This window comes from Mobula hypostoma, chromosome 3, assembly GCF_963921235.1.
Source record: "Mobula hypostoma chromosome 3, sMobHyp1.1, whole genome shotgun sequence".
Taxonomy (NCBI): Eukaryota; Metazoa; Chordata; class Chondrichthyes; order Myliobatiformes; family Myliobatidae; genus Mobula; species Mobula hypostoma.
This window is the reverse complement of record NC_086099.1, coordinates 41,318,680-41,332,369: the sequence shown is the minus strand read 5'-3', so window position 1 is coordinate 41,332,369 and position 13,690 is coordinate 41,318,680. Positions and strand designations below refer to the sequence as shown.

The 13,690-nt window shown below is 38.1% G+C and overlaps 1 protein-coding gene across 1 annotated transcript in view; it reads right to left on the bottom strand.

Annotated features, from left to right (window-relative positions):
* Positions 1 to 1,485: 1,485 nt before the first annotated feature.
* Positions 1,486 to 13,690, bottom strand: part of LOC134343949 (sorting nexin-18-like) — a 39,370-nt gene continuing 27,165 nt past the window's right edge. Inside the window, exon 2 of the mRNA XM_063042919.1 lies at positions 1,486 to 2,479. Coding sequence (XP_062898989.1) covers positions 2,226 to 2,479 — 254 coding nt within the window. The 3' untranslated portion in view covers positions 1,486 to 2,225. The remainder of the gene's footprint in view (positions 2,480 to 13,690) is intronic.

The window sequence follows — 13,690 nt, the reverse complement described above, 5'->3', positions numbered from 1 at the left end:
TGAGATGTCTGTCAAACAATAGCATCAACCTTGTCTGCAGGTTTAGTGAATACTGGGGTTAGTCCTTATTGATAAAATTCTGCAAACTCAGTGAATTGGACAAAATAAACAGCCAATGCCACAGCAGCAGCACATGATGAAGATCTTAAAGGGCAACAAAACAAAAAATGTCCAGGCGGATAAAAATTGGAGAGAGAAAGTTGTTCACCATGCAGGATGAAGTAGTGAGGAACACTGGTTTTTAAAAAAGGTTTCCACCCTGCAGTTTAAATATACACCATTTGGATCAAGTATATTTGTCAACACTTTAGATATACAAAGCCATAGTAATGCTATGTTTAAAAACAAGTTTACCCACACAAGTAAATAATGCCCAGTGAATTCACTTATAGTATTTTTAATCTATTATGTTGCATACAATGAAATCACTTAACTGTGCTGATGATTCATATAAAGAGCACTTTCACAGAAAGTCTGACGGTTTTGATACAAGTCTTATGAGTGAACAGTCATTTTATTTCACAAATCCTGGTTATCAAATTGTTGCAGATCAGGAACCATGACAAGTAATACAAAAAGCTGTAAACATCTTCATATCTTTCTGGTTTCCCACAAATATCCTCTGTAAAAACACGTTATGGCTATTTAGTGTAGACTGCCGCAAAGACCAGTTACTTTTGCTCACAGCACCATTACACAATGTGACATTTTAACTAGTAGCAAAAAAATTCAGTAAGTTTTCCTTTAGTTAATGACAGCAATAACTGTACATTGCCCAGTAATGGCAGACTATTCCAGTGCAGTTGATTGCTAAATTAAAATTTATTTCAGTTAAATCTCAAACCTTTTACGATTTGATCATTTCAATGTACTGTTATGAAATATAATACTTTCATTTTCAGATGAAAAAGCCTAAAAAACAGCCAGTTCTTTGGTTGTCGTGCCCAGGACAGCTAACAATAACTCCTTGTCAGTTACTGTATTCAAGGGATACAATGGATTGCAACAACTCCCACCAAGCAACACATTTTATGTAATGTCAGAATATACATGTTCTACAGACAAGGCATTGTAGTACAACCCAGAGTTAGAGTGGGAAGGTGGGTGCAAAAGTCAGCCAGATAATGCAGAATGGATTGTTATCAATGATTTGTCAAAAGCAGGAATTGCAATGTAGTTTTTGAAGTACTCAGAAATTTCATCTTCATTAATTCTCATTTAGGAGATCAGCTGGTGATTTGCACATTTTTCTGTTTTTAATTCATTATGAAATATCCTTCAATTTAAAATGTTTTAGACAAATATTCAAGTTAACTCAATACATACACAGCCTTAAGCTACTAAGGAAAACAAAGTGGTTCCACATTCTTACAAGATTTAAATAATGTTTCCCCTAAATTTTGATAACTTTATTTCCAACTAACATGGAATAGTCACTCTGAAACCTGTCATTCCTGCCGGCATAATGGTTGTGTTTATAATAGCATCCCCTGATTTCCTGAGTGTAATTTCATTCATATTTACTGTGATTGCCACCAACCCAGAGAGCTATATAGTCTTCCTTCCCTGATGTGTCAGAGCTCAAAAATCACTCCCTGGTGCAATTTAAGTAGAGGAAACTCATGATATCCTCTGCCTTTAACAGACGCATTTAATAAAACTATGAAGACAAGTGACTCAGAAGGCACGTGAGTAACATAGCTGCTGTGGCTGGAATCCATAAACATGTTTTAACCCTTGCGTTTCATTTGTTACAGAACAAACTAAAGTCTATTGGCTTCCTCAGCATTCAGAGCAAGACGTGTGGAGAATATACATTTGATGCATCCATCCACCTGCCTATTACTTTAAGATGACACAGGATTTTGAGTCTAATAATGTCCCCAGGATAACCTTGTTAAATAAAGCAAAAATTTAGATAGTATACACATACTGCATATTGCAGAATGAAGTTAGTATGGTAGTGTTAGCATATAGTACATTACATTTAAATAGTCTTCTTCCCAGTCCCTTTCCTGACACAATTTGGAGTAATTTATGTCGCAAACTTCGTGTGTTTTGTTTATACAAAAGACTGCTCAACAAATTTTGATGCTCGATCACCCAACCTGGAAGCTCAATGTAATAAACATCAAGGCTAATCCAAGAATAATTTGACCATCTGAAGGTCACCTGCATTAGTTCAGTGTGAAAGGCCACAAAAGAAAAGATCAGATCTTCAGAAGTTAAACATCATCATACTTCTGCAAGGCCTCCTCCAATTTTTGAGTCACCTTCTGGTAAAAAAGAATCTGCTGCTTAAGAAACTGCTGCATTTGTGTCTTGAAGTCTGATACACGAATAGTGTGAAAATGGTGAATTTCGGCTAATGTGGCGAAGGAAATAGTGTCACAACGTTCACGGACCCCATCTGCCTGATGTAGCTCCATCTTCCCTTCTTCCACATGTCGGTTACTCTCCTTTACTTTGGTAAGAGCACCTGTTGTAAACAGAAACTAGTCAGTGAAATGGGAAAATTTAAGCACCATGATGATTCTTAAAAAACTAAATAAATAAATTAAACAGCTGATCTTTAAAAAATTGACATAAGGAAAATATTGAAGAATACACTGAACTAACTATTCATCGAATATAATTAAACTTAATAAAAATGCAAGCTTCCACAATTTTAAGAACCTGGTTGCTCCTTGCATAGCATAATACAAAACCAAGAGTAACTCTAGAAAACCAGAGTAACAATAACAAACTGCTGTAAATACCTAAGAGGTGAATATTTTATTCAGGTAACAAATGGTTTAATGCAAAGTAGCATCATGTAACTTATTAACATTACAAAGTGTATCAAATTCTGATAGACTTATTCAACATATAAAATAGCTTCTTTTCACCTGCTTAACATTGCCAATGCATAGGAGGTAGGTACACAGGACTATGAAATGCTGCAATTAAAGTCCCACAGTATACTTATTCATACAACCCTTTAAGTAAACTAGGCATTTTTTGCTATAAAAAGGTACAATATTGAAGAATGTTTGCAAAACTGACTTCCATTAAGCAATCAAGTTGTTTTAGTTAACATCTAAATGGGCATTTAGGGAATCATGGTCTGATCAGGGACAGTCAGCATGGCTTTGTGAAGGGCAGATCATGTCTAACAAGCCTGATAGAATACTTTGAGGAGGTGACCAGGCATATAGATGAGGGTAGTGCAGTGGATGTGATCTATATGGATTTTAGTAAGGCATTTGACAAGGTTCCACACGGTAGGCTTATTCAGAAAGTCAGAAGGCATGGGATCCAGGGAAGTTTGGTCAGGTGGATTCAGAATTGACTTGCCTGCAGAAGGCACAGGGTCGTGGTGGAGGGAGTACATTCAGAGTGGAGGATTGTGACGAGTGGTGTCCCACAAGGATCTGTTCTGGGACCTCTACTTTGTGATTTTTATTAACGACCTGGACGTGGGGGTAGAAGGGTGGGTTGGCAAGTTTGCAGACAACACAAAGGTTGGTGGTGTTGTAGATAGTGTAGAGGATTGTCAAGGATTGCAGAGAGACATTGATAGGATGCAGAAGTGGGCTGAGAAGTGGCAGATGGAGTTCAACCCAGAGAAGTGTGAGGTGGTACACTTTAGAAGGACAAACTCCAAGGCAGAGTACAAAGTAAATGGCAGGATACTTGGTAGTGTGGAGGAGCAGAGGGATCTGGGGGTACATGTCCACAGATCCCTGAAAGTTGCCTCAAAGGTGGATAGGGTAGTTAAGAAAGCTTATGGGGTGTTAGCTTTCATAAGTCGAGGAATAGAGTTTAAGAGTCGCGATGTAATAATGCAGCTCTATAAAACTCTGGTTAGGCCACAATTGGAGTACTGCGTCCAGTTCTGGTTGCCTCACCATAGGGAGGATGTGGAAGCATTGGAAAGGGTACAGAGGAGATTTACCAGGATGCTGCCTGGTTTAGAGAGTATGCATTATGATCAGACATTAAGGGAGCTAGGGCTTTACTCTTTGGAGAGAAGGAGGATGAAAAGAAAATGATAGAGGTGTACAAGATAATAAGAATAGATGGAGTGGACAGCCAGCGCCGCGTCCCCAGGGCACCACTGCTCAATACAAGAGGACATGGCTTTAAGGTAAGGGGTGGGAAGTTCAAGGGGGATATTAGAGGAAGGTTTTTTTACTTAGAGAGTGGTTGGTGCGTGGAACACACTGCCTGAGTCAGTGGTGGAGGCAGGTACACTGGCGAAGTTTAAGAGACTACTAGACAGGTATATGGAGGAATTTAAGGTGGGGGGTTATATGGGAGGCAGGGTTTAAGGGTCGGCACAACATTGTGGGCCGAAGGGCCTGTAATGTGCTGTACTATTCTATGTTCTATGATTTATTCCTTAACAGAGCACCACAGAGAACCAATGACAATACCAGGAAACATTGACTACAGCATTCCAAAATCATAGCAAATCTTGTAAGAAATGGAAATTCACGTTACGATACAAGTGAAAATAGTTTATTTCACAATTAGAATTAATTTTGCTCCCTTCTCTCAGGGTTATCCATAGGCAAACGTTGAATGCACATTATTAAACCTTGCTTCCAAGTTGCTTCCAAAAATAAACTTAAATTAAACATAAATACAACAGTCATCTAATACACTATTACACATTCCTGTGTGAATATTACTTGCAGGTGCTATGGGTAAAATTTCTGCATGAATAGAAGTACATACAGAATGCCAGTTTATTTGAAAAGTTGGCTTAAGTTTTCCATTGATTTATCAATTTGGTGAATTCTCATGAATGAAGTTTTTTTTTCTTTTTCTTTATGCATTGGTCACTGCTGGTAATGTTAGACCTTGCTGAATATCCATAATTCTCCTTGAACTGAGGTGATGGTTATGAGTCAATTACAATGGTACATCGGGAATTGCACATTAGCCAGACTATGCAAGGAATGAATTTGCTTCAATATTTCATGGGCAATATTTCCAAGAATAGCACTCTTTTTTAGTTCCAGGTTTATTTGATTACAGCAATTTTACGTTCCCCAGCTGCTGTTCAGGAATCTAAAAATGTGTCTGGGTTATGGTCCAGAATCCTAGCTGCTAGCCCTACTTCTATTCTATCATAGTTGACATGCCCTCATTACTTAAAGTGATTCAAATTAATTGTATGGAAGGTTAAGCAAGAAAATGCTAAAATGCCTGCCATACATCTCCCCATTCTTAAGTGTATTGCCCTTTCCTTCAATTCACCAGAAGTACAAATCATACATGTACTCTATTCAGAAACTGCCTAATTCATCTCCCCCACCCCCCATTGTTTGCTGGAAGCTGGAGGGCAGGCAAGGTAGATACTTAGTAGAAGGTTTTAAATCTGATATTTCAGCTTCATCCAACAATGGCCTCCTTTTCAGGTTAATGAAGAGCTCACACAGGAGACACAATTAGTGTTACTTGTTATTTTTCTAAGCAGTATATTTTAAAAATGTACACGTGTGAAAAGGAAGAATCATGACAGGGTAGTTAGGAGGTAATTTCTCCTGGTGAGGTAACCCAGAACTAGAATGCGTAGCTACAGAATAAATAAAAATGTGCAATTAAGATTGAAATGACAATTTTTTGCAAATACTAAAAATCACAACATTTGCTTGCAAAGTGAACAGTTTTCATCAACCAATACTGGAAGTAAGCTCACCTGGCCAAAAATAATTTTTTTAAGCCTTTACCACAAAATCCTGCAATATGTATGGCACTTACCAACAATAACAAATCAAGAGTATGATCACAGCTTAAATTATGACTTTGGCAGTCTTATTTAATAGCAATGGTAGAAATCTATATATAGTGACCAGATTGAAGAACTTGATCAACATGCAGCATGGGTCAGGTCAACAAGTACTGTCAGCAGAAGGTCACTTTTGGAAAATCCACTTTATGAAGAACTCATGAGAACTGTGCAAGTTCTTAAAGTAATAAAACTCAAAGTTCTGGCATCAAGAGCTTTCCAATGACCTGATATTTAAAAAAACTCAGTCATTTGATGACAAGCATTTTTTTTGGTAAAATAAAATTCAATCCAAAACGTGATAGTAGTTAAGATAAGCCTATAATACAAATTGTTTTTTGGTTAAAACTGTAACTGTGCTTGAAAGCTATACAAATGTTTTATCCAGCTCTTATTGTTATTAGTATTATGATTAGAGTCTTCTAGGAACCTGAATAACCACACTCTGATTCAGAAACAAGCTTCTCTCAGCCATCAGATTTTTGAATGGTCCAAGTATCTTTTGGTTTCATTTTTTTTTGTAATTTATGATAATTGACATTGCACTATACTGCTGCAGCAGAACTAATGTTTGTCAGTGATAACAAATTTATTCTGGCATTTGATCAAGCTAGAATCAATTTGATTTTTTATTGTTACTTATGGTCCATTATGCATGTACAAACCCCATTTCCAGAAAAGTTGGGATATTTTCCAAAATGCAATAAAAACAAAAATCTGTGATATTTTAATTCATGTGAACCTTTATTTAACTGACAAAAGTACAAAGAAAAGATTTTCAATAGCTTTACTGACCAACTTAATTGTATTTTGTAAACGTACACAAATTTAGAATTTGATGGCTGCAACACACTCAACAAAAGTTAGGACAGAGTTAAAATAAGCTTGAAAAGTTCACAGAGTATTCAAGTATCAGTTCAAAAGGAACATTTCTCAACGCAAGATTGCAGAGAATTTAGGTCTTTCAACATCTACTGTACATAATATTGTGAAAAGATTCAGAGACATCTCAGTGCGTAAAGGGCAAGGTCGGAAACCACTGTTGAATGCGCGTGATCTTTGAGCCCTCAGGCGGCACTGCCTAAGAAACCATCATGCTACTGTGACAATTATAGCCACCTGGGCTCGGGAGTACTTCAGAAAACCACTGTCACTCAACACAGTCCGTCGCTGCATCCAGAAATGCAACTTGACACTGTATTATGCAAGGAGGAAGCCATACATCAACTCTATGCAGAAACGCCAGCGAGCTCTCGGGGCCCGAGCTCTTCTCAGATGGACCGAAAGACTGTGGAACCGTGTGCTGTGGTCAGATGAGTCCACATTTCAGCTAGTTTTCGGAAAAAACGGGTGTCGAGTTCTCCGTGCCAAAGATGAAAACAACCGTCCAGATTGTTATCAGCGAAAGGTGCAAAAGCCAGCATCTGTGATGGTATGGGGGTGCATCAGTGCCCACGGCACGGGTGAGTTGCATGTATGTGAAGGTACCATTGACTCGGAGGCGTATATTAGGATTTTAGAGAGGCACTTGTTGCCATCATGGTGACGTCTCTTCCCGGAACGTCCATGCTTATTTCAGCAGGACAATGCCAGACCACATTCTGCACGGGTTACAACAGTGTGGCTTTGTAGACACAGAGTAGGTGTGCTTGACTGGCCTGCTGCCAGTCCAGATCCATCTCCTATTGAAAACGTATGGCGCATCATGAAGAGGAGAATCAGACAACGGAGACCACGGACTGTTGAGCAGCTGAAGTCTTATATCAAGTAAGAATGGACAAAATTTCCAATTGCAAATCTACTGCAATTAGTATCCTCAGTTCCAAAATGATTAAAAAGTGTTATTAAAAGGAAAGGTGATGTAACACAATGGTAAACATGCCTCTGTCCCAACTTTTGTTGAGTGGTGTTCAGCCATCAAATTCTAAATTTGTGTATGTTTACAAAATACAATTAAGTTGGTCAGTAAAACTATTGAAAATCTTTTTTGTACTTTTGTCAGTTAAATAAAAGTTCACGTGAATTAACATATCACAGATTTTTGTTTTTATTGCATTTTGGAAAATATCCCAACTTTTCTGGAAATGGGGTTTGTAAACAGAACTTGCCTTTTATGCCCTCTTTATATTGCTACCATGGCAGTCATTGAGGGATCATACTAGAACTCAATTTGACTTTTAACAAAACAGATGTGGCAGAGCACAGATGTAAACCTGCTCTCTTTGATGACAGCACTCTACAATATAAACAACCCAAACTTTCATCTTGTGGACATTGTGCATCCATTATAAGAAAAGTTGCCTTTAAGCAAAAATTAGCAATTTAATTCTACATTTGAAGGCAAGCTCCACGGGAAATGGATCTTGACCTCCTTCTGCTTTGCCCACCATCATTCATAACTGTGGTATTAATCATGTAACCATAGCAAATGTATAATTTTGGGTGTTAGCTAACTGCACAAGTACAAGGTTAAATCAGTTCATGAGCAAAATATAGGATTTTGCAAATCTGAAAGAAAAACAGAAGCCTCATCAGGTCAAACAGCATTTGAGAGGAGAAAAACAGAACTGAAATCTCCAGTCAATAACTTTAGGTCAGAACTGTTTATTGATCAGTGTACGGATTCGTGTCCTAATAAAACTGCTGCCCTGATGTATAGAATACAAGTTTCCCCTGCTATCCGAAGGTAGAGCATTCCTATGAAACGGTTCTTAAGCCGGAATGTTGTAAAGTGAATAAGAAATTACCATTTATTAATATGGGAAAATTTTTTTGAGCATTCCCAGACCCAAAAAAACCTACTAAATCATGCCAAATAACACAAAACCTAAAATAACAGTAACATATAGTAAAAGCAGGAATGATATAAATACACAGCCATATATAAAGTAGAAATACTTTTCTGCAGCACCATCTAGCACAGCGAAAATCTCGCGGAAGCGCTCTCAGCAGAAACACTTTCTCCAGTAACCTTTAAGCTATGAAGCTACCAAATCATACCAAATAACACAAAATTTCACAGCCTATATAAAGTAGAAATAATGTAGGTACAGTATAGTTTCACTTACCGGAATCGGGAAGACTCCAATAAATTGCAGTTTCGTCACAGTTAAACACTTGCTTATACGGAGAACCACCTAATGCAATTGGCAATCACCTCTGATCTGGGTCAACATTTACGTGCCGGGCGGCACCTAATTAATTAGCTTGTTTATTTCGGCTTTGTTCTTAAAGATGTGCTGTGTGTGTCTCGACTACCGCTGCACCACTGCATTCTTCGTGGGCCGGAGGTTGGGGACCTCTGCTTAAACTAAGAAGCTGCCCTCGCCTCAGAAACCGATCAAACCACCCATGACTACCTTTAAATTCCACCTTCGCAACACTTTCATCACCATCGTCCAGTGTTTTCTGTTTCAGCTCATTAAAAAGACTGACTGATTTCTCCTTAAGTAAAAGAAAACTTAATGGAACACCACGCTTTGTACACCCATCAATCCACTCAAGCACTAGACTTTCCATTTTATCCAATATTGGATGCCGACTAAGAGAGACCACTTTGCTACGAGCAGAACCAACAGTAACATCGGCAGCTTTCAAAATTCTTTCTCTCTGCATGTAAATAGTGCGAATGGTGGACACAGGCAAGTTCAATGCGCAGACAGTGTCCTTACTTCGTTTACCACAATCGAAACACTTAATGTCTAGTTTTATGCTAAGTGTAACACCCTAACGGCTCTTTTAGGCTTTTCTAATACCTTAGAACTCATCTTGCTAACAGATGCACAAAATAAATCAAGATAAAGCATGTGTTTAAGCAATGCCAGCTAGAATGCAGTTCCGGAGGAGGAGCTTGGCTGTTCGGGCGTGCACTGCCTTTTTTCATAACAGTGAAAACACCTTCCGTTAGTGAAAACAGGTAACTAATGTAGGTCTTTCGTAACAGTGAGGTGTCGTAAAGCGAACATTCGGAAAACGGGGGCAACCTGTATAATAATTTCTCGATGGCTTTTAAAACTACGATTCTTAGTAACTTTGGTTAACTAATCCATCAACAGGTCCTCAAATAAGGCTAGAAGTACACCTGTTTAATGCATTTTTAATGGCACAAGTAAAAGATATCCCAAATATGGCAAACCTTCAATTTCTTCCCCTCTGCCATACAATTCCTAAATGGACATTGAACCCATAAAGACGACCTCACTTCTTAAATATATTATTTTTGCACCATTTTTATACATATACATACACACACTTACTGCAATTAACTTATTTATGTTTTTATATATCATATTGCATTGTACTGCTGCTGCTAAGTTAACAAATTTCACGAAACATGCCTGTGATAATAAACCTGATTCTAATCAAGAATACTTAATATGCACAAATCATGGTCAAAAAAAGTTGATAAAAAGTACACAGCACATTCTACACTTTCCTTGCCTTTTTAAAATTTAAGCCCAATCAACAGTATTCTTAATTAAGATTGGAGAGCATCAGGAATTGGGTCTAATTTTAGGACTGCACCAATGGTGTATATTTCACAGTCCAACCAAATACTCTCAAACCTGTTCCTAGATTAGAGAAAATCTGCAGTTATTGGAAATCAAACTAATACACAAAATGTTGGAGGATGAAGGGTCTCGATCCAAAACATCGACAGCTTACTCTTTTCCATAGATGCTACCTGGCCTGCTGAGTTCTTCCATTCTGTATTTATTTCTAAATTAAATGCAGCATACAAGTTTATATCAATGCCAAAAGCAAATAATACAGATGCTGGAAATCTGAAAGAGAAACAGAAGATATGACAACTACTAAGCAGATCAGCAGCATCTGTGCAGGAGAGAAAGAAAGTTAAATGCTTCCGAATCCAGACAACAAACAGCATTAATGCCAAACACAAATAAAGAAAAAACAAACACAGCAGAAAAACAGACATGATTGTTCTCTATATCTCAAGCTCACTGAAGATTTTTCCACCGCTGTCTTTTAGTTTTCTTCTTTATCCAGTTAAGAGTTTGTCTTGAACTTTAAATGCTGGATTGCAATGCTACCTTCCATTTAGTATAATATTCAATTGCATAACTGATGTTCCCTACTTAACCTCTCCTACTATCTTTTTTATTACAATTAAAACCTCACTTCTGCCATACTAGTCTGGCAGCATATTTTCATGTCCTCTAGTACATGCAGAGTCAGTATCTACTGCCCTTTCAGTGTGGGTGTACAAAGCTAGGTATGGAGTTAAACAGCTTCTCAAAAATCACCCAAGCCGGAAGACTACTTCAGGGTTTTCAATAAGAAAACTTGTAAAACTGCAGAAAGTACATTATTATATTCAATACAGAATCATTGCACACCTGAATATACTAATATGATCTGTTATTCTCATGATCAGTGTTACATATACAACATTTCATAATTACGTCGTGTAGGCCAGAGTGAACTTGTTCATCTGTATTAAACCATCGTTATGCCACATAATACTTACTACAAAGTACATCTATTAAATGTTTACTGATACAAAGAAAGCTTAAGACTAAAAAATATTGCTGTTTTAAGGGCAAATAAGTGGATGGAGATGCATGTCTTTCTACCATGAGTGCTGCAAGTCAAAATCCAAATTAATCTGTGCAGGAAATGATGTGAAAAAAGGCTTATGAACAGGAAGCGATGTTCATACAAAAGTCAACAAAATGAACAGCACCTCTAGCAGCCAAAACACAATATGTTATACAATCAAGTCATATCAGATTCAAGTTGTTCTTTAAATTCTACCTATAATACTTCCATCCCTGATCATGGTAATTGAAATTTGTTTCAAATGATGACATCATGTCCTTTGACACCAAAACTGTTATAACCAATAATGCACAATTTAGTTTACTTAGGCATGTCTCTGCAATGATTACATTGTCCCTTGAATATGTGTACAGTCAAACCCTCATTTGGATAATTATGTCCATATGCCCACATACCCTGAGCATTTTTTAAATCCCATACAAACTAGTATGAAGCTCCTCCCAATGCAAAAGAATGTGCTCACTCCAATTTAGATGGCCACATGACTTAAAGTTATGGTTCCTATAATAGCTGATATTTACTAATTCTCCTTCGGGATACTATCCTATTTTCACCATCAATCCTCAAGGGAAAAACTCCTTTTTCCAACTATTACCCCATCTCAAAGCCAGACTTTCCAAAAAGACACTGCTCCTCTCCAAATTTACATACACACACACTTCTTGAACTCCCTTAACGATTTCTATGCAATGCATGTACAATAGAAAATAGGTGCAGGAGTAGGCCATTCAGCCCTTCGAGCCTGCACCAGCATTCAGTATGACCATGGCTGATCATCCAACTCAGAACCCTGTACCAGCCTTCCCTCCATACCCCCGATCCCTTTAGCCACAAGGGCCATATCTAACTCCCTCTTAAATATAGCCAATGAACTGGCCTCAACTGTTTTCTGTGGCAGAGAATTCCACAGATTCACCACTCTCTGTGTGAAGAAGTTTTTCCTAATCTCGGTCCTAAAAGGCTTCCCCTTTATCCTCAAACTGCGACCCCTCGTTCTGGACTTCCCCAACACCGAGAACAATCTTCCTGCATCTAGCCTGTCCAATCCCTTTAGGATTTTATACGTTTCAATCAGATCCCCCCTCAATCTTCTAAATTCCAACGAGTACAAGCCCAGTTCATCCAGTCTTTCTTCATATGAAAGACCTGCCATCCCAGGAATCAATCTGGTGAACCTCCTTTGTACTCCCTCTATGGCAAGGATGTCTTTCCTCAGATTAGGGGACCAAAATTGCACACAATACTCCAGGTGTGGTCTCACCAAGGCCTTGTACAACTGCAGTAGTACCTCCTTATCCATTGAAGATTTATTCGCACTCTTTTTGAAATTATTGATTCCAACATCATTGTTCGACATCCCTTGACAACCATTCTCCTATGGATCAACTTCACTCCATTTTCACCCATAGAGCAGTACCTCCATGGGCAGTGGTTTCTTTATCCACAGATATCCCTGTATGGTTATCACCCTTCCAAGGATGCAATTCATGAGTAACTTTATCCAAAACACTTTCTAGAGGTACAGTGATCACACCCAACTCCATCCTTGGACTTTAATTGACAGTTTGTACCAGTACAAGTGAACAGCAATTTACTCCAATCATACACACTAGCAGGAAAAAACAAAGGCAACACAAACATCATTCTCCATCTGCCAGCTTCATCCATCTGTATCTGAGCCAAATATTTCACAACTTCCACAAGCAGACAAGCACCACCAGCAAAATAGCCTACTTATATATCATCCAACACTTCCCCAGCTCCTTGTTTTCCTGATGCCTTTCTATGACCTTTAGAGTGACTACTCCATCACATTTCTTCCTTACATCTCTCATTGCCCCCATGAGACTGGTCATTCAAAACTCTGCTGTCGAATGACAGAGCAAGTTCAAAGTACAACATAGATTTCTAAAGATTTTAACATCCATTCTTATATCCTTAGAAAATCCGCTGACACAGTTTCAAATCTATTCCAATCCATGCCATTAGTTCTCTTATAAACCTCAAAGAATCATCTCTAGCTGCTTATCAAAAATACTTTGCATGTGCTCTGATGACTTGAATTTTGGTAACTTCAGTAATTTATCAATCAGGGTCATTCCTACAAAAACCTTCCCAGTTACGGACACCAATTACCATTCTTTATTGCTACTCTATTTCCCTTTTTGATGTATTCTTGCTTCTCAATGTCTTGTCATTATCACCATCATGCCCGGTTTGAGCTTTGACTGCCATGGCCCACACATTCCTGTGGATCAATTCATTGGTATTCATTTCCAGTTCTCTGGCTACTGGCTCCATCATCATTTATCTTTGCCTTCCTGTTGC